This window comes from Amphibalanus amphitrite, unplaced genomic scaffold (assembly GCF_019059575.1).
Source record: "Amphibalanus amphitrite isolate SeventyFive unplaced genomic scaffold, NRLGWU_Aamphi_draft 000715F_arrow, whole genome shotgun sequence".
NCBI classification, from domain to species: Eukaryota; Metazoa; Arthropoda; class Thecostraca; order Balanomorpha; family Balanidae; genus Amphibalanus; species Amphibalanus amphitrite.
In genome coordinates, this window is record NW_024882209.1 from 267204 (window position 1) to 287948 (window position 20745).

Genomic DNA, 20745 nt, shown 5'->3' on the forward strand with positions numbered 1-20745 from the left:
GCTGACCGTCCGTCCGGAGGAACGCGATGAGTGAGCCGACTTTCAGCGCCGTTCTAAACTGACGAGACGGGTGGCAGAACGTCGCTAATAATGAGACGTTCTGCTTGCCCCTGCCAATGTCTCTATATCCCTTCACTCAAACACAGACGCGCCCATTTGTCAACATTCGTCAACCATTCTACTAATCTCGCGACGAATAGGTCATCCACCCTGGACTGCTTATCACCCCAGGGTGAGCATATTTATGCGCGGCACGGTTAACACATAGCGTTCCGACGGTGTTGGATTCATAAGATACTACAACACCGCCAACAGGACGTGTGAGGGTCGAATCACAAAGAAAGCTCGTACACAAAACGGTATATTTGCCTCCAGCACACATTTCACAAGTGATTCAGATACATATTACACGTTACAACGAAAGTCACCGGCCCGTAACTTCTGAGCCTTAGCCCTTACCCGACACTGAACAAATACACTCTGGGTTACGTGTGACAACGTGGCGTGAAAATCACGCTTAGCATGGGATCTGGCCCCCAACACGGCATAAAAACGGATACAATGAGCGGCTACCAGAACATAAAACATCTTTCTCCCTTGCTTCCGAGCCCTTCAGAGCTCAAAAGCCTACATTGCGCGCCTGCGCCACTCAGACTAAAGACAAATGAAATGTAAAACTGGCCTGGCTATGGAAATAGAATAACTACGCTGTTTCGTTTTCACAACGCAAACTGAGAACTTATATAGGGCAGAACGACGTGGCTGTTGGAGCGAAATGTAAACAGTTCGGCCAACAAACAAAACGTGTGGCTGCTGAAAGGGGACGTTTAAGATGCAAAATGGGTGTAACAGGTTTCAGGCTTATGCAATGTCTTACTCAGTTTAGCTGTGACGATACAGGGCCCAGAAAACGGGCACCTGTCATTTCTTTTGTGATCTGTCAATACGAGCTCATGAGTTATTCCTGCAGTGCAGCGCAACCGCTTTTAAAATAGCCTCTACCAAGCCCCACTACAACACTCGCGACAATTGTCTCAATGTACGCATACAAGCGCGTGTAGTTTTCTCTAGGAATGAATGTTTTCCACACTGCACACAATATGACATGTTCTGGATAGTTCACCTTCAAACACCCTCTGTAGATAAAATATACATGCTATTACAAATCACTGCAGTATCACACACGGGTTAGCGCTCATAGCATTCATTTGCGGTGGAAGCATATTAAAATTGGCGTTACAGGGAAGCCAGCTATTCTCTTCCGCTTTTTGTTATAATTCATTGCACGTTATGATGTTGGAACTTCACACTATCATGGTTTTAACCAGGGCTGCGGAGTCGGAGTCGGAGTCGGAGTCGGTCGGAGTCGACAGCTGTGACCGGAGTCGGAGTCGGAGTCGGAGTCGATTTTAGAAACCCGAGCCGGAGTCGGAGTCGGAGTCACCGAAAATATGTCGACTCCGCAGCCCTGCTAGGTCTGCGGAGTCGGAGTCGGGAGTTGGAGTCGGTCGGAAACGACAATTCTGCACGGAGTCGGAGTCGGAGTCGGAGCTGGTTTTTGAAAGCCGGAGTCGGAGTCGGAGTCGGAGTCGCCGAAAATCCATCGACTCCGCAGCCCTGGTTTTAACCAGAAAGTAGCGCATCAATTAAATTCGGGGTTACATGCAGAATTATACGAGTGCACATGCCATGGTTTCAGTAGCTTGTCACATTGATAGCATATTGTTGACTAATGTTTATCACTTTTAAGTGAATGTTGGACTACCAAACGCATAACTTCCAATAAATATAGCAACGTTCGCTTTCTGACACCTATGGACAAGTGCAAATCACTTTCAAGTTTCAACATGGAGAGACTGAGCTCGGACATCACCACTACAGTACACACGGCCAGTCCACGGCACATAAATGAATCCACCTACGACCTACAGTAGCTCAATTCCGGACAACGACACATCAAATAGCGCACAGTGACCACAACTCTCGACATAACTTCACCAAATGTCTTTTCCATAATCCTCCCAACCCTCCAAAACAAAACGTTTGTCGTTATAAAGCATCTCCTGAACTGCAAGCTCAGGCAGACTAACAAACTCCTTCGCACATCTTCGATACCGAGAGAACCAACTACATGTCCATACGAATCGCGTGATCGCTAGCGCGCTTCACTGCGTCTCGTAGCACAACGAGTTTCGTCCTCCGTCGGTCCAAGAACGACGAGCCTCTGGGCTTTTCACAACGTCCAGCGAAGCTCATAGACTTTAATAGTCCTCGCAGTGTACGCACGGATGAGCGGATGAGAGTTCCGCACCGTGGGCGTTCTAGGACTCTCTAGTGCCGCGACACTCATTGAGTTCCAGATACTCTCAGCGAATTTCTGACACGAGATTCGAGATTCCCACTGAGTACTCAGTCGAGTTCCTCACAGAGTCCCTTAGATTTCACCGAGTCCCTGCAACCTTCGCAGTGACTTCATGCAACCTTCACTGACTCACTGCATTCTGCAATCTTCACTGAGCCATTGCAATCTTCACTGAATCCCTCTCCGCGACTGTCATGTAGTCCATGTGTCATTCCCTGCATCTTGGCAGCATTCACGGATTCCCAAGCGGCCCTCACTCAGCGGTACCAACCAAATCCCCGCCACTCTTACAGTCCTCACACCCCGCCCTGTATAGTATACAGGGCGGCCCAGTGTACCCCCACAGCCCTCAGTCGGCCTGATACCGTTGTAGCAGGAAGGTATGGCAGGCGTCACAGACTCGGACCGGTTTGGCCGAGGCGGCCAGGGCCATCGTGTTGTCCGAACACGGGTTGCAGAAGACGCCGCCGCAGTTTCGGCAATGGTGCTGGGCGGGCGAGATGGGAAGGGGAGGGTTAACGAGAGTACAGAGAGCGATCATGGATTACAGATGCTGGTCAGTCGGATAGCACGAAAAATTACCTATTAATGCAGAATGGTTAGATTGTTGGGATAAGTGATCGAAGTGGATCATAAAGAGCAATCGGTTCATATCTTAGCATCGTCTGAATTATTCCTGCATGGATTTTTCAAGTTCCGATCGTTCAACGAAGCGATTCATCACGCAATTTATCTAAGATATCGTATCTATTATTTGGTCTTCCCATAGGTTGTCATCAGTTGCAGTCAGTTGTCATCAGCAGCTAGCAGATTCAAACCTCATTCCCTTTCTCCTTCGTTATCCCTCCTGACATCTTTCTCCAACACTAACCATCCTTCGCAAATAAACGCCTCCTGTCTCACCACCAACCTATTCGTCCAGCTACCCCTCCTCTTCCTGTCGCCTACCTTCCTCCGACTGATGGTGAACTCGTTCTTGCAGCCCTTGCAGTGCTGCGCGGCACTGTCGGGCACCCATTGGCCGTCCAGGGCGTAGCGCGCCGTCTGACGAAGGTCCTCCATTCTGAGGAGGGAGGGACACGCGTGAGAGATAGGATGGAGGTCGGCAGGCCGGTAGGAAATGCATACTGGGTGTGTCAGTGCTAGATAGCAATTGATAGTTGAGACGAAAGGAGTCTCGGGAAGTGCACGATAAGCATTTACACCTTTATAGTCATCGATGCTACAAAATGCTGATATATTTTTGAACGACAAGACGAAACCATTGTGTGAATGACATTTTTCAACTGAAAGAAAACTAGCTCGGTGGAAGAAAATCGTAACACAAACGGTGCCTTTAACTGACATGCATTTGTAGTGTCCTTTTCGATTCTTACCGATGCAACGTCAGTTGACACTACACCTATAAACGCGTGATGTTTCATTCTCATCAGATTTCACCACAGCGAAATTTTGTCCCACTGACTGATTTTGTCATTTTCTCTTACCTCAGTTTGGACTCTGAAAGGTGGTGTCCCAGCTCCTCCAGGGTCCTCTCGTGTTCCTCACAGCGGACCCGCAGTCGCTCCATCTCCACATCTGTCCCTTCCTGATCCTGTGAGCGGGTGATGTATAGTGTCAGTGTGATATGACAATGGTTACACTGACATGCATTAAGCGCAAAAGTGACATCATTACGAGGCTGGTGACTTTTCACTTTGTTGGTGGTGAATTGTCTCGGTCTTCAGGGCATTCGAACTAACCATCTGTCCGAAAACACAATCCAAAGTAGAAGGAATAAATGTATATAGCAAACAGGCGATTAGCGCAGTAACTTACAATCGTTTTAAAGATCTAAGTGTAGTATGATTGAAATAATAGCACATTCCAGCTGAAATGCAGAGACGAATACAAATTGAAACAATAGCCTCCCGATTTCCAGGTATTGTTAGGCGCGGTTCCCACCATTACCACTATAACGAGTACCTCCAGTTTTTTGGTGAGCTGCTCGTTGGAGCGCTGCAGGGCGGCCATCTTCTCCCTATCCTCCACCATACCGGCCTGAAGGCTCTCCCGCCACTCGCGCTCAATCTGCCAATCAGAGGGCACACACGGATCAAACAACCAATCAGAGGCTCTCCCGCCACTCCAGAGGACACAGAGAGAAAAAAACAATCAGAACCTCTGCCGCTATTCTCTGTCACTTAACCCTGCCAATCACAGATTGCGTGAAGATGAAAACCGACGATTGGAGGCCACCCCGCCGTACGTAAATCTTCCAGCCAGAGCACAAAAATACGAGCTATTTTAGATCGAAACGAGACCTTTCACAGCTGGATCTCAGCTCTTAGCAGACCTGACATTTACACTGAACTCGACAAACCCTACGAGCTAGGAAAAAAAATCATTAATAATCGAGTTCTCCCTCATCCAGCAGACACTGCACCCACCATGAGATCATGAGACCTTTGACAGCTGAATTTCATAGAACTCAGCGAGCTCGACACCTAACTACATTAAGATCGGACGAAACCTTGGACAGCTGGATTTCACACTAGAGTTTGTCAGAGACATGTTTCTCGCCTTGAGGTCTGACGAAACCTTGAACAGCTGGATCTCACACTAAAGTTTGTCAGAGACGCCTTGAGGTCTGATGAAACCTTGGACAGCTGGATTTCACACTAGAGTTTGTCAGAGACATGTTTCTCGCCTTGAGGTCTGACGAAACCTTGAACAGCTGGATCTCACACTAAAGTTTGTCAGAGACGCCTCAGCTGCCCGGCGGCGCTGCTCCGCCTCCGTGTGACTGCAATAAAACAAAGGGCAGGGCAGGGAGGGTTCATTTGGGGAGAGGGGAGAGCAGAGAGCACCTAATCCATCAGGAAGAAACATACCGTAGATGTACGAGTAGGTCGCGCCCCGTGTGCGTGTCAAACAACGATTGCATAAAGCTACCTAATGCAGCCAGGTATTTGCGTTCCGTCTCTATGGAAACGTAAACAGAAATTGGCCATTATGCCTACATTTCCACGGAAACCGAGGGAAATGCCTTGTAGCGTCAGGCAGCGGCGTGCCGCGAAACAGGGCCCAGGCTATTTAATTTATACCAGCAGGCATATATCGCCAATACCAGCAGGCATATATTTACCATTTAACACACAAATAACTTCTAGATAGGTACACTCATAAAGGCAATATTCATCTAGACAACCTACCTCACTGAAATAAACAGTCTTACGGATGAACGATAACTTACACTTCGTCCATTTTTCGGCTGGTGGCGGTCAGTGTCAGTATCTTCTCCTCGAGACCAGTGACGACGTCATTGCTCTGTTTGAGAGCCTGCTGACACTCCTGAAAAGTATGACGTCATGCCGTTAGATCTGCCCAATGCCTATATCGAACAGTAAGCACACCGATATAGGTATGGAGGCGTCGTGAATGATTTACTTAGATCTCCTGTGTGTAAGTTCGAAATCAGATGTTTGCGCTTTGTAGCCTATCAAGCGCATGCTCTCAGGTCTGGAGACTAAGTGGATATCGGTCAAGGAACGAACACCCAATACTTGAGATAAGGTCTTTAATTCGGCAAATATTTAAAACGACCGCAATCGAATAATACAAGGCGTAAATTTCAGCAACTGACACTACTCGATTATGTCAATTTTGTTACGGGACACGGAATTCAAATCAATTCCAATTTCTGGATCATATTCGATGGCTTTGCAACCGTATTCGATAAAGAGTTACCCAGCATTTTTTGCGTCAAGCTCCGCGTGGCTGTGCTAACTACTAGGCGGGACTGCTGAGCATCATCAATAAAAAAGCATGAGGCAGCCCCGACCTTCGTCAACGTGCGTAATTTGGTTCCAGGAAGCCACAGCCAGCTACAAAAACAATCGAGGCGATTATATTGTATTTACCACATCAGCAGTTTCAATAGCACAGTATGCCATGCTACATCATATTCAGTAACACCTGCATCAGCATCATCCGTAGCATGCTTGGCGACAGTGACCGATGCAGCTGTGCGTAGCTTCGACAGCATCACATATTCTCCAGCAGTCGCTACAGTGAATTTACCGTGTACGACACATTGCATGGTGTCACTTCACGTCATTACTCTGACGCTACATCACTTTCATGCTAACGTCACGTCAGTCCACGTCTGGGCTGTATTTTCAGCTCTGAGCAACGCAGGCTCTATCTACCTACATTTACACCTGTGCACTGTGCAGTGATCAGTGATACGCACGCTGCCACACAGCACACTTCGATTTCCAGCAACTGGTTCTTTCGCTCCTGACGGATATATTGTTTTCAGCATCACTATCAGTTCTGCACTTTTATCGCACTGGTGGGTAACTGGCCATCCTCATTCCTCAGGTGATTATACAAATACAAAACAGCCATCTAAGAGACCAATGCCGCCAAATATTAGTAAGCGTTACCTCTTTCCACACATAATCCGAAAAGTCTTTATTTCCTTCAACATAAATCATCGACGCAGTTGCAATAAATGTCAATGACTTCTACCAAGGCTATTGCACCGTTTGGGCCATACTCAGTCATGACAAACGATGCTGACAAAATGCCTTTTCAGCAATACATTGTGGGTATCGTTTCTGGCCATTTCAACACTGTGTAAACGATCCAAAGCTGCAGTAGTATTGTATGAACATCAATATCACGGATACCGTGGTATATACATCATAAATACTAAGCAAGCACTGAAATACCTACAACGCATCGAGCCAGCAAGTCGATAAATATGTTAGCGGCTCCCAGGCTCGAACCCCTGACCCCTCGCGTGAGGAAGCAGCTGTTTCAGTGCGCGACTTGACGTCAACGGCTCCGGCTATACATTGTCATTCATGGGGGCATACAGCACTTCCCGCAGCCGCTAAATGCGGGAAAAAAACGGCAAGTGTCCGTTTTCAGCTCTAAGCTCAGTACAGGCGCTAACACCACCACCTAACTCCGTGACAAGGGCTTACAGCTGCCCGTGAAACGAAACACACTTCGCGTATGATTTCTTCTCCGAAATCTCTTCCATCATTCGGGCCGCGTATTGGTACACAAGCTTGTGGTACACCAAATCAATGAAAGTGGAGATTGAATATGAAACCAATATTACACTCATAATGCATATCACTGTTGCTCACGTAATGACAAATGTGCAACGCAATAACTACATGCAAAACGTAAAATAACTGCTACAGGGTGGACCAAAAAGGATGGAAACATTTTAAACTCGTATAAAACATGTATAATTGCATGCATGTGACTGGGAATGATACCAAACAAGAGTACATTTCGTGGAAATTCATAATGGCATCACTCTCATATGCCTTCTCCCGTTTTCAGTCTCTCACAGCAAATGTTCGAAGTGACCACCTTCGCGAGAATAGGCACAGAGCGACCAGCCTGGCGGCTGACACGATAGCCCGCTTGTATGGCTCACACAGCCTTGCTGATCGCTCTCTTCAGTTCAGAGGCTTTCTGGACCTTCCTTGTAGACCTGGCCCTTGAGATGACCACACAGTAAAACATCCATAGGGGTCAGGTCGGATGAGCAGGTAGGCCAGTTCTGACTGGCACCGCGGGATATCATCCGGTCACCGAAGTGGTTTTCGATGCACTTGAGCGTTGTTTTTGCGATGTGAGGAGGCGCACCGTCTTGCTGGAACCACATAAGGTCTATGATGAGGCTGCCATGCTTCGTTTGGACTCGCTCTCAGAACTTCCTCAGCGCCGCCTGGTATGCGCTGTTGATTGGCGGTCACGGTGTCGCCGCTCCCTTCCTCGAACCAAAGTGGACCCACGATTCCTTTTCCGCTGGGGGCACACCATTTCGGTGACCTTGCTGCTGTGCAGTGACTTCTTTATCATCTCATCTCAAGGGCCAGGTCTACAAGGAAGGTCTCTGTGACCTGAAGAGAGCGATCACCAAGACTGTGTCAGCCATACCAGCGAACATGTGTCGTCGGGCTATCGCGTCAGCCACCAGACCGGTCGCTCTGTGCCTGTCTTGCGAAGGTGGTCTCTTCGAACATTTGCTGTGAGAGACTGAAAACGAGAGAAAGCAGATGAGAGTGATGCCGCTATGAATTTCCACGAAATGTACTCTCGTTTGGTACCATTTCCATTCACATGCATGCAATAATGCATGTTGTATGCAAGTTCAAAATGTTTCCATCCTTTTTGGTCCACCCTGTATACTTGTAAAAGTAGCAGATGAGAATAAAAATCGCATCAACACGGAGTAAATATTAAATAACTATTCTCGTGACTTCAAGCAACTACGAAAAATACAATAAAACTGCATCAAAAAGCGCTTCATTCGTTGGTGACTCAATGCTAATAAGCATACGTAAAACACTAGTTTGCCTCCATCTAAGTCGTACGTAGCGGCCAGCATAACACTCAGCTAGCGACATGTCTTCTTAGTTGCAAAAGGCTCTAAGCTTCCAGACAGCTCTCGCGTTGCACTTCACTACCATCTCCACACACAGCCCACCCCTATTTCCCAATATCACAGTCTCCCAGCACCATCTAGCGGCCATTCAGTAACCACAGCTTGCCGCCCGGCCGCTAGATCTCATCCCCATCAATCGTCTCCCATCCGTCCATACTATGCTCCTGATCCTCCGATCGGGGAGTGTCAGGAGTCTGAGGAGTCAGACCGCACTCCGCCTCCATCCTGCGATTGGCCACGCCCTCCGACACGTCATCAATGACGTCACCGGGCGTCGGAGTGACGTCATCTCGCGGTGAGGGCGGCGGCGGCGTGGCGGCCGCCGGCGCTCGGCGGAGCGCCTCTTGTAGAGTGTGTGCGGAGCGGGAGGGTCGCATGGCGGGGGCGGGGGCGGAGGAGCGGGAGGAGCCGCCCAGCTGCTGGAGGCCAGACAGGAGGCGGCCCACCTCCCACGAGCGCGCCTGGAGCCGCGAGATGAGCTCCGCCTTACCCGAGAGGTCCAGCTCGCACTCCTGGGGAGAAAGGGAGAGTGAAGGGGTCAGATGGTGAGAGGGAGAGAGCAACACAGAGTGAAGGATTGGGCTGAAGATGAGAGGGCCATTGAGCAAGTCTAAAAACAGCCAGTTCACAAACATCTTACACAAAACAACACAATACAAAACATAAGCTTGATATCAAAGTAGCACGTCACAACGCTCAGGTATCTCAACATTTTAGGTCATTGGGTGTTTTTATCATTTGGGATTTGATTTTCGTCAAACCGACCAGCTAAAATTGCCCGTAGGTCGTGCAGAGAGTGCTGCGACTCATTTCCCGAACCAATATCAGCTCGGCTAGACCCAATGATTGAACGCCCACGCCCCGAACAACGTGATTACGGAGCGAGCGAAGCGAGCGTAGTCTTTCCTTAGATTAACGGAAATTTCTGAGTATGAGCGGCCGGCCGGCCGGCCGGCCGGCCGGACGCTTTTGCGAGGCTTATATCTCAGCAACCACTTGACCGATTTACACCGGGTAATTTTTGTAGGGTAGCTTCATTCCTTCTACCAAGTATTGGACTATTGCCGATGCATGTGGGGGGTGACCCCTTATGCACGTGCCACGCGCAAAACGAAGAGGTGTCAGTTTTGTAATTGTTGCAATATCTCAGTAACTACTTGGCCGATTGCGCTGAAAGTTGGCATGTAGGTAGGCACCCACTAGGCACTGCATATCCATGTGCCAGAGTTGGGGTGCTACTGCACGTGCGCACGTGCAGGGGTCGTTTCCAGATCTCGAGAACGGCTGGACCGATGGCGCTCAAATTTGGCACACGGTTAGGGACCAGTTAGTAGGGTGCCGTGCACAAGTCAGTTGGGACCCATTCTGCACGTGCGCACGTGCAGGGTGCCGCTTCCAGATCTCGAGAACGGCTGAGCCGATTGTGCTCAAATTTGGCACATCGCTAGAGACCGGTTAGTAGGGTGCCGTGCACAAGTCAGTTGGAGGTATCCCCTCGAAATTTCGCACGTGCAAGGCTCACCCTCTCGCTCGCTCCGTTAGTCGCCCCAAAAGGCGCTATACTGGTGATATTGGGTGATATGGAGCTCATAAACGGAGATAGCCAATTCGAGGAAAAAAAACGGCAAATAACTGTAATAACCTCTCTACCCTTGGAACTAGTATACTGGCATGTCAGGGAAGTTTTTAACGATATTATACCCCGTCCCGAAGCTTGGCAATTACAAGTTCCCTAAACCATGCTTTTCATTTGGATGAAGTCATATTTGTTAGCGCAATCTTCTTTGCTGACATAACTGAACATACGTGAAACTGAAAATGATTGAAACAAATAAAACATGGTTGCATGCTACATAAAAATAGCACGATACATATCTTGATATCTACAAACATTGCAATAAAGGAAGAAAACAAAACATACCGAGACGGGACCAATGATGTCTTGAACTTGTCGACAAGCACCACGAGAAAACTTGGAGCACAACAAAATACCACTATCAAAATACTTAATAGTTGGTGCACTAAATGTGTGAAGCAGCTGACCACGGTAGCAATTTGTCTCACAAATTACTCCCTTTCACTTCAACATTGCAAGAAATCGGCAAAAGTAACATCAAAATGCGATGCAAATTAAATAGCATGAAAATTATACAATATACATATCAGGCTATGCCTTACAAATTCTCAAAGCACATATCTTTTTTTTTCCTTCGAATAATCTGAGCCTTCGATACCTCACTTCGTACTGGAAGTCTGACAACTACCTCACGGATATAGCGACTGAAGAGACCACTCGGTGGAGCTGAACACCACTTCATTAATTTTTTCAGCAATAAAACAGCAACAAAGCATAACATAAAATTTAACAAAAATAAATAACTAAAACGTACGAGCAAATGGCAACGATTCCCGGCTCGCCAAATTAGATTCCATTCTAAGCTTCTCCAGGTTACGACGACCTGTGCTGCACTGCACTAGCCGATCGATCGATGTTATATTCTGACGAGTTTTATTCTCGGTTCGACAAAACCAAGAAGCCTGAGCCATATTTCTAGTCACTCAGAAACTGAAACAACTCAGATCCGTACCTGCAGATTTTGTATCTCTGGCCTACTCCCTTCCTGTAATTTGGTATATTGTTCCCTTCTCGTACATGTAGTTGGCTATACGGATTTCTGGTCAGCCCGTATAAATCTCCGTACCCATAGTTTGTTTCCGTACCTGTAGTTTGTTGTACTGGTCTCTCTCCGTTATAACTGCACTATATTGTAGTTATGTACATCTCTTCCCGTACCTGCAGTTTGTTGTACTGGTCTCTCTCCGTTATAACTGCACTATATTGTAGTTATGTACATCTCTTCCCGTACCTGCAGTTTGTTGTACATCTCCAGGTTGATAGCCTTGATGTCGTCCAGCTGTCTCCGCAGCGTCACGATCGTGTCCTGCTTTTCGTGGACGTCCTTCTCCAGCAGCTTGGTGGCCATCTCCATCTCGGCCTTCATCTGAATCTGTGGGAGGACACGGGGAAGGGGGTGTTGATGGTAGATTGGATGCGGGACGGCTGTAAGGGATGAGTAGAAATCAGTGGAAAACTGAGCGTAAGCCGTTAACAATGGACTTGGCATTAACTACTGGCCAACTACTGGCATTAACTACTCTGGGACAAAATGAAACGAACTTTTGAAGTATGCGTTACCAAGTGGAATATTTGTCCGCATTGATGAATCCGAGAGGACTTTCAAAATTCCGCGCCGGTGCGGGCAAAACCTTAATTTATCATGTTTATCCCAGTCAACATGTGGGACTCGTCCTGTGTTTCACGCACTGGCATCTCCATTTTCATCCCAAAGCCGACGACACTGCCAGGCCAGCCGCGCGCGATTCTGCATTGATTTCCCGACAATTATCACCTCCGATTATATCAATTGTCACTAGTGATGTCAATTACTGAAAATCAGGATACCGATACCAAACCAAATACCAACCAAAACCATGGTAAAATACCGAAACCGAACCAACTTGGGAATACCAGGGAAATACCAACTTTTTACCAAATTCGCAGCCTCTTATACATTAGTGAGGTTTCATAATACCAACAAAATACCAAAAACATTAGGATTGAAATACCAAATACCAAGTTGCTATCGGTTTGGTATCGGTATAACAAAAAGTCGGTATCCGATTGACATCTCTAATTGTCACCTTATCATCCCTGACACCGTTGGACCGCAATTCTCACCAACCTGCATCTCCATTTCCTTTTCGATCTCCCTGCGGTGGGCCCGCTCCTCTCTGAGCTGGGCGCGGAGATCCTCCAGCTCCTCCGCACAGCCGGACGGCGAGCCTCCCCCGCCTCCCCCTCCTCCGCCAGAGCTACTCTGCTGGGAGGAGCGAGAGGCCACCGACTGAAATTAGAGAGAGGAGGGGAGGTTAGTAAGTTGGAGTGGTGCAGTAAGGACAGCACCAGCATAGAAAGACAGATGGAGAAGAACCTCTAAGAGTGACACTTCGAGCTGTGAAGGGATACTCGTGATCGTGCACACCGCACACTGTATAGTTAGATAGGTATATGTAATTTGAAGTAGATACTAAGGAAAATTATGGTACTTGCTGGGACAATTAGTTAATATGCTCTTCTCATTTTGGCACATAAATTTGTCGCTCTAATTAGTTTTATTTCGTTGCCTTTCTCATACTTTGTTAAACAACTTAAACTTAACAACGCTTGAGCACTTCGTAAGTCTTTTTCATTGGGAACTTTGCCAGCAGCGTCTCTAATATCCCCCACTCACCAGCGTATCGGGCGTCCTGCCCGGCGCCGGCGACGGCTGTCTCCCGGCCGCCTGCTGCCGCGCTATGGCCAGGTCCTCCCTCAGCAGTGCACAGGTAGCCATCTGTTGCTCCAGCTTCGACTGGAGGTTCGTCACCGTGGCGCTGTAGTGAGGGGGGAGGGGGGGGGGTGTCAGTGGGTGGGAGATGCCGTCATATGAGAGGGAACTATCGCAATGATGTCACATGAGAGAATGCCGTGATGTTGCAAGCTGCAACCGGGCGACATTATGATAACACCGTCCAAATAATAGCGTGAGACGTGCCATTACTGAAGGAGGAGGGGGCAAATGGGGGTTCATATAAAACAAAGCCATGTTTTTTCTCATTATAGTTCACTTAGTCCAAATTCCCCCTCCCCTATAGTTTGTGTTTGTTACCCATCATCAGACAACCAGGATTCAGGAGTGCCCCCCCCCCCCCACCAGCCCCGCGACGCAGAGCAGCCTTACGTCAACACACACCAGAAACCGTGATGATTTATCAATCAACAACCACTTCTTAAAAAAGTAATAATAATTACACATCCCCCAGGCCCAACATCGCTTCCCAGCGTCTTTCGTCGCCACCTACTTGAGATGCCTGTTGAGTTCTTCGATGTAGTTTTTCTGATCGAGCACCCTCTCATACTTGCTATCGGTCATATCCTGAGCTCCGACAGCTCCCGGCTCTCCCTCCTCTGTGGGAGAGGCTCGGAGGTAGAGGGAGAAGTCGATCACCCCCTGCTGGCAGTCGAGCTCCTCCTCCTGGGGAGAGAGGGAAGGTGAGAGGGGAATGAGGGGAAGAGAGAGAGAGAGAGAGAGAGAGAGAGAGAGAGAGAGAGAGAGAGAGAGAGAGAGAGAGAGAGAGAGAACACACGCCTGTCTCCGATGTACGTACGCCATCTTTCAACACTTCACCACAGTACCCTTTTCTGGCCTCCTTACATCACAAAAAAACTATTCCCATCACCGGCCACTACTGAAATCTTCACTGACTATCGCAGCTTCACTGCATAGTTAAAACAGACACTTTCACTCCTCACACAGAGAGCTCCATCCTACCTTCACAAGTTCCATCACTTCTACACCAGCAACTTAATTTTTGTGCAGATGTTGCAGTTGAAATTCCTCCCCCCTCATTCCCCAGAGCTGCCGATGCTATTTCCACCTACCCCTACCCACATTCTTGTCTGTTTGTTGGGGGTTAAGGGCGCGCCGACTGCGAGGTCATTTTGCGCCCATACCTACCCACATTCTCTCATCCCTTTTAAAAACGACCCTGCTACCCACCTTCATACAGAGGTTGCAGTCAATGACGTTGAGCCCAACCAGCAACCCGAGCACGTGGATCGCCTCCTCCGACAACATCAGCGCACCAGGTTCATAATGCTCCTCCAGAACCTGCTGATTCTCTAGCAGCAGCCGGACGTAGTCGGGTAGCTTCTTCTGCATCAGGGCTAGCCGAAGCCAGGCTCGCGCGCGGCCCAGAGGGGTGCGTACGGTGGGTAGGTCCCGTACTGAGGTGGTGATATCGGCAGCCTCGGAGGTCAGTCGTTCCACCGTCTGTAGCACGTCCCAGAGCTCCTTCTTGGGACCGAGCAGGCCCTGTGGGACGGAAGACAGTATGTGCTCATTGAGATTTGAGACATAGTCCTTGGACGCCTTGGATTAGTAGCTATTGCAACACGTAGTTGAGTTCAATGGGGCTAAGGCTAAAGCTGACCCTCCGGCTAGACCCGAGCAAGTGCTTAGAACAACTAATCAAACAGTCAAACTCAATAAAGTTAAAAAGAATTTAAGAACTTGTAGTCTTCAAAATATAAGCGATTTTTAAAGAGCTCATGGATGATAGCTGGAGGCCCAAGCTGAAAACCCCACATGCATTTTCCGTCATTTTCCGGCCCTGGATCTGGTTCAGAGGGGAGTTGCCGACCGCTGTTCAATCTCTCACGCAAACCAACTCTCCATGCAATTCACTTCTATCACTACATTTTACCCTCATCCCCCATTAATTCCTTTCCAGCTTCCGCACTAGAATCCCTGTCACTTGTCCCTTAACCCGCGCGGGGCTGGGGTCTCCAGCCGAACGCGCGGGGCTGGGGGGGGGGGGTAAATTTTACCCCCCCCCCTGTTATCTCCCGAACTAATGGTCCGATTTGGAAAATTCAAACGCCAATCGAAAGCTCTCATCACGAACTACTAAAAACATGTACTTAATTTAAAGTTTGAGGTCAAGGTCAAGGTCAGGTCAAGGGTACAAATTGCAAGTTTCTACAGTATCGGCCTTGCACCGTAGTTGCAGAAGAATGGAGTCATGGACTGAGACTGATCGCCCAAAACGTGTTCTTAGGCTACCAAGACAATATTAGTTGCATACAATATCATTCAGAGGTCAAGGTCAAGGTCAGGTCAGGTCAGGTCAGGTCACCAAAAAACAAAATATAGAAAAGGGCATGTGCGACACATGTTTTATGGGTCATTTTACTCATAGAATTCAATAGGCACACTCAATAAGTGATATGGACCACCTCTGGATGAATTTCAGGTCGAGGTCAGGTCAAGGTCAGGTCAAGTGAGGTCAAATTTTGAAGTTGGTTGTTAAGGCCTAAAAAGGTGTCTATCTGATGCAGTTTTTCACGGCGAATCGAATGGTGCTATTTTTGTTTCCGTACGAGGTCTAGAACTTCCAAAAAAGTCATTTTTCAAAAATTTTGTGTGTCGTGACGTCATACAATTTTGAATAACTCCCACATTTTTGAACTGATTCTTCTAAAATTTGGTATGTAGGTGCACATAGACCACTTCTCTGACATATATTCCGGTTTTTTCGATAGACTCAAAATTTTGGATTTTATAATGATTTTCCCAAAAAAATCAGTTTTTTGAAAAAATTTAAGCCAAAATCCAAAATTTTCAAAAAACCGAGATAGCCATTTGATAGACAAAGTAAAATTACGTATAACCTTTTTTGTTACGTCTTGATTCCTTTAAAAATGAAGATGTTAGCGGCGTTTGAACTTTTGCCGTTTTTGAGGCGAAAATGGCGAACATGACGTCACTAAAACGTCAATTTCTCAAAAATTTTCCGACGGATTTCGCTCAAATTTTCAGGGAACGTGTCAAATTGATGTAAGAAAAGGTACTGAAAGTTTGGCGGCGCTGCGCGCCGCCGTTTTTGAGATATCGCAAAAATTCGCGAGGGGGGGGGGGTAAAATTTACCCCCCCCAGCCCCGCGCGGGTTAACCTTCCCTATTCTTTCCTCCCCAAACTCACCCGTTTCGGCCTGAGTCCATGACGCAGCGCGTGCTCCAGCACGATGAAGAAATGCTGCAGGGGGACATGGTCTGAGTCGAGCATGCGTCCGAAGGGCACCGAAGTCTCCATCAGCTCCTTGACCACCAGCTTGCTGATGTTGATCAGGTTGCTGCGCTCGATGGCCACAGGGTCTCGTCCTGAGGGGGAGAGGGGAGGGGGGGAGGGGGTGATAAGTTTGCTGGTTGTCACGGGGTTGGGATGAGTCATATCATATATTAGAGGGTTATTTTGCTATTAGTGTCATTTAGAAGCTTCCCTGAATATCATCCCTCATAAAAGTGTATTTTAAGTCAATTAGCCGAGTTTTTTCTTTTTTCAGTAATTTGTGAGATTCACAGTAAAATCAAAATAGCTTGTTCGACCAACATTTACACTGTGAACGTCGTTCGAACAAGCTATTTTGATTTTACTCGAATCTTTAGCGAAAAAAGTTTTCCATTAGTAATCGTCTTATCCATTAAAAGATATGAGGTGTGTAAATTGTCTATCCATTAGCGAGACCCACAGGTCACCCACATTCCTAATTACCCAAATACTATGCCAACGACCAATACTATTTATCGCGTGATCGGCCCAGTCCACTGCAATTCCACCGGGGATCACATCCATTAGTGGAGACAGATGACGCACTCTCCGAGATCGGCGGCTGATATATCGGGCCAGACGTCCATTCAGGTAAAAATAGCCGGGACAGAAGGTAAGTGGTAAAAACTACACTCTCGCTCACATGCACAAGGCTAGGGTTCACGTCATACTATAGGTTCTTTTTATAGGAAAATATCGGCAAATATTTCAGACGAGCAGCGACTTCGAAAGCGTCATAAGTATTGAATCATTTCTAGCAATCAGATCTCCCTAACGCAAGAACATTTGACTCCCAAAATAACCGGTCGTCCCATTCTTCCCATTCCGTCCTGTTTTGTACTCTAACCTTCCTACCTCGTCCCGTCCTGTCCTTCCAGGCTCCAGCTTCAGTCGTTATACCTCGTCCCATTCGGCCCCGTCCCACTCCGCTCTATCCCGTCCTGTCCCACCTCGTCCTATCCCGTCGGGCCATCCCGTACCCCGTACCATCATATCCGGGCGAGACCGGTCGGTTGTTTCCAGAGGGCGGGCGTCCCATTTCTGCGTCCTGTAGCTCCTTGAGACAAAGCCAGTCTCCATCGACGGATACACGAAAGTTGCAGAGGTAGAGAGTCTCTACAGTGCCCACTGCAGTGTCGTCAGACATGATGGCTTGTTCAGTGTTTGTTGGTATAGCAGGTGTAGAGAGCTGGGCTAGAGCTGGTAAAACTGGTAACGGCAGGAGATACCTATTGAGCTGGTACAGCAGGTAAGCACAGCCGGATCAGCGGTGATTCAGCCGGTACAACGTGGCAGAGGCGCTACCAACAGCAAATAAAACGCTGATATAGCCGTTACGGACAGTCCGCAAAGGCCGCGATGTAGAACCGGTAGAGATAATTAGGTGCTTCAAAGAAGAGCGTTTGAAGATGTGGGGAGTTGCTTCAGACGACAGCTTAAGGTTCGCAGAGAGTGTGGACTGTAGAGCTAGCTTCAGTTCATGTCCTGAGCTGTTCGATACTTCTCATCGATTGCTCCGCAAAGCTCAAATAAAGTATTTGAAGCTTCTCTTTACTCCAGCAATATCTTCTTCACAGTACACTCTTCGTCAGATTCAAGTTCCGCCAATAACCTCTTACCAACACCTCGGAGTTAGCACTCCTCCAGACGTTTCCAGCTCCGTCCCAACTGTTCCAAGGGTGTGGTTGCGTCCGTTCGACCCAACCAACCACCACCGCTCACAGCACGGCAACGCTCCACACAAATTCCAGCCACAGCTCTCGACTTTTCCTCTCCTCAGAGTCTCCTGAGCCGATCAGTGGAGACAGTTCCAACCACCGTGTATCGTCTCCGCCCCAGTCCCACCACACACTTCCACATACACCCGTCTCCAGCGACACGCCAGCACCGACTTGACGCAGTCGCCGGCGCCGACGAACAATCGATGGTCGGGCGGCAGCGCGGCGGCGGTCGGGCGGCAATCAATGTGAGCCGACCCCCACCCGGCCCCCCTACCACCCAGGCCACCCTCCACCCAGCGCGGTGGGTCGGACAGGGGCGTAAACAAGGACGACTTCGGAGTAGTTCTAGAGAAGGTTCTGTGTAAAAGTTCAGTGAAATATGCGACAGACTGTAGGGAATATTGAGCTGAATTGGTTGGATCGGATTATACAGGAGGTTAACGATTCAGAAGAAAGCAAGTATCGATCGATACTTCTTCTGGAGCAAGAAACATGTGGTGATAAGACGACTTTATCAAGGATGTCTTACCAGTACAAAACAATGGTGACACAGCGTTCAGTAATTTAAGTCAACTGTCAAAGTCATCCCACTGCCAACCATCCTTTTCTACGGAGTTTCTACAATAAAGACAAAGAGCCATGCATCTGTTCCAAACGGCATCCGGAAATCCCAATTCCAAAATCAAGCATAGGTACCAGCGTTAAATGCCGGAGTCCCAACATCCACAAATAAGGCCTCTGAACCCAGCGGTCTGTAGGAGATTACCGACGTCACACGATTACCAGAGGCGGACTGTGTATAGCCTCGGGGCATGGTCGGTCAGCATGCCTCTCAGTGCGCTATCTGAAATCCCTTTGGCCAATCGGATCGGAGACAGAAAATCGCATTTACTAAGGACGCGCTCAAAGGATGGATATAATTCAAAAACGATTTAGTTGGACGTCAAGAGAAAACAAGCGCCCAAGAGCAGGAATTGATATGCCTGGACCCTGGAACATTATCTGTAAGGTAGACAGTCGCTTACACTGAGTTCGTAAACCCCATATCTCACAATGGAAAAATTCAACCACAGTTCGACGAATCGCTGGAACAAATAGTTTCACTATTGAAAAGGGCGAGCCCTGGCAAATATTACGGAGATATCTGCCATGACCCACAAACCCATTACAGTACAGCTTGATCAAATGGAAAAAGCGCCGAAGACATTGGATTTAACCCAATTAGTTTCTCGCCACTCGGTTGTCAACATTTGCCGCCACCAGCCACCACAGGCCGAATGGACCGCCGCTCGGGGCGATCTGGTCCGCGGGTGCTGACCTTGCCCGAGCCAGACGGCCAGTCGGTAGTGGGTCGCGCACGGGGCATGGAAACCAGCGCTCCGAACCGCCTGTCGAGATCTTTTGTTATTTGAAAATGTGTAACTATGCATTCAAGCCACTTTAAAAAGGGATCGGATCACAAACAAGATATGATGCTGCAGTGAATCAATTATTCGCAGAGACCGACGATAATCGACTTCCAAGGTAGGTCCGGCCACACGGGCACATTCTTCTTTTCCTTTTCGATATTTCCGCATTCGAGTTGTGCATAATTCCTACGTGGGCCGTCGGGCTGTTACTGTCATTACTCCGCACTACGTGACTACAACACGCAACTTCACTAGCTTCCCTCAAATGACATCAGATAACGCTCCAATCATAAATACTGAAATACGAACGTGCCCACACAGATGGACATAGCCAACCTCGCCTAATGACATTATCCGACTTGTGCTACGACCACTGCCATTAACCCTAGCCGTTGAGGCAGCCCTTGACTAGCTAACTAAGCCCTAGGCGGTGTTTCACGGCACGCTGCTATTCCATTTCGCGAGCTGACTTCACACTTGTGGTAGTGTTGGAGGAATAGACTTGTTGACGTCTCCATGGAAACCCAATTTGACACGTGTAATAGCAGCGTGCTGCCATCATCGGTGAAACACCACCCTGATGGGCGAAGCAGCCTGAACGAGGGCCGAAACAGCCTGAACCGGGTTCAGTTGCCGTTTTTTATCAGCATACTGCCAGCCTGCTGACCTTTCTGGGCGCCTTCTCATTGGTCAGATCCACGTTGTATGTGTGCCTCACCACTGAGAGGCTAGAAAACGCCAGCAATGAACTCCATATACAGGGTGGGGCAGCATAATCGGGAATAAATATCAAACGGGATTATTTGGTCATGAATTTAAAAATACAGCTCCAAGCACTATTTTAGCAACATCCCATCAATTGGTCACCTTTTACCTATCCCTCATCCTATGTGACCGCCCTCGGCGTCGATGACCTTCTCAAGGCGGGTCCAAAAGCACGCGCATGCACGTGCAACCTCCTGCTTGTCCATGATCGCCCATCAGCATCGTACCTTGCACTGAAGACCGTCTTTACTGATGATAAGTTGTTCATTAAAGGGACCCTCCCACCTTCAAAAAAGTTAATGAATTGGCATAAAAGTGATG

General features: G+C 48.2%; 1 protein-coding gene across 1 annotated transcript; it reads right to left on the reverse strand.

Annotated features, from left to right (window-relative positions):
* Positions 1 to 348: 348 nt before the first annotated feature.
* On the reverse strand, positions 349 to 17691 carry LOC122365115 (protein RUFY3-like). The gene is made up of 14 exons (XM_043336068.1): positions 17517 to 17691; positions 16404 to 16582; positions 14420 to 14734; positions 13722 to 13894; positions 13112 to 13253; positions 12563 to 12724; positions 11687 to 11827; positions 5598 to 5695; positions 5052 to 5147; positions 4792 to 4807; positions 4328 to 4432; positions 3850 to 3956; positions 3311 to 3425; positions 349 to 2849 (listed from the first exon to the last, which is right to left on the reverse strand). The coding sequence occupies exons 1-14, from the start codon at positions 17674 to 17676 to the stop codon at positions 2712 to 2714; spliced, it is 1947 nt and encodes a 648-aa protein (XP_043192003.1). The 5' UTR covers positions 17677 to 17691; the 3' UTR covers positions 349 to 2711.
* Between the last annotated feature and the right edge of the window lie 3054 nt (positions 17692 to 20745).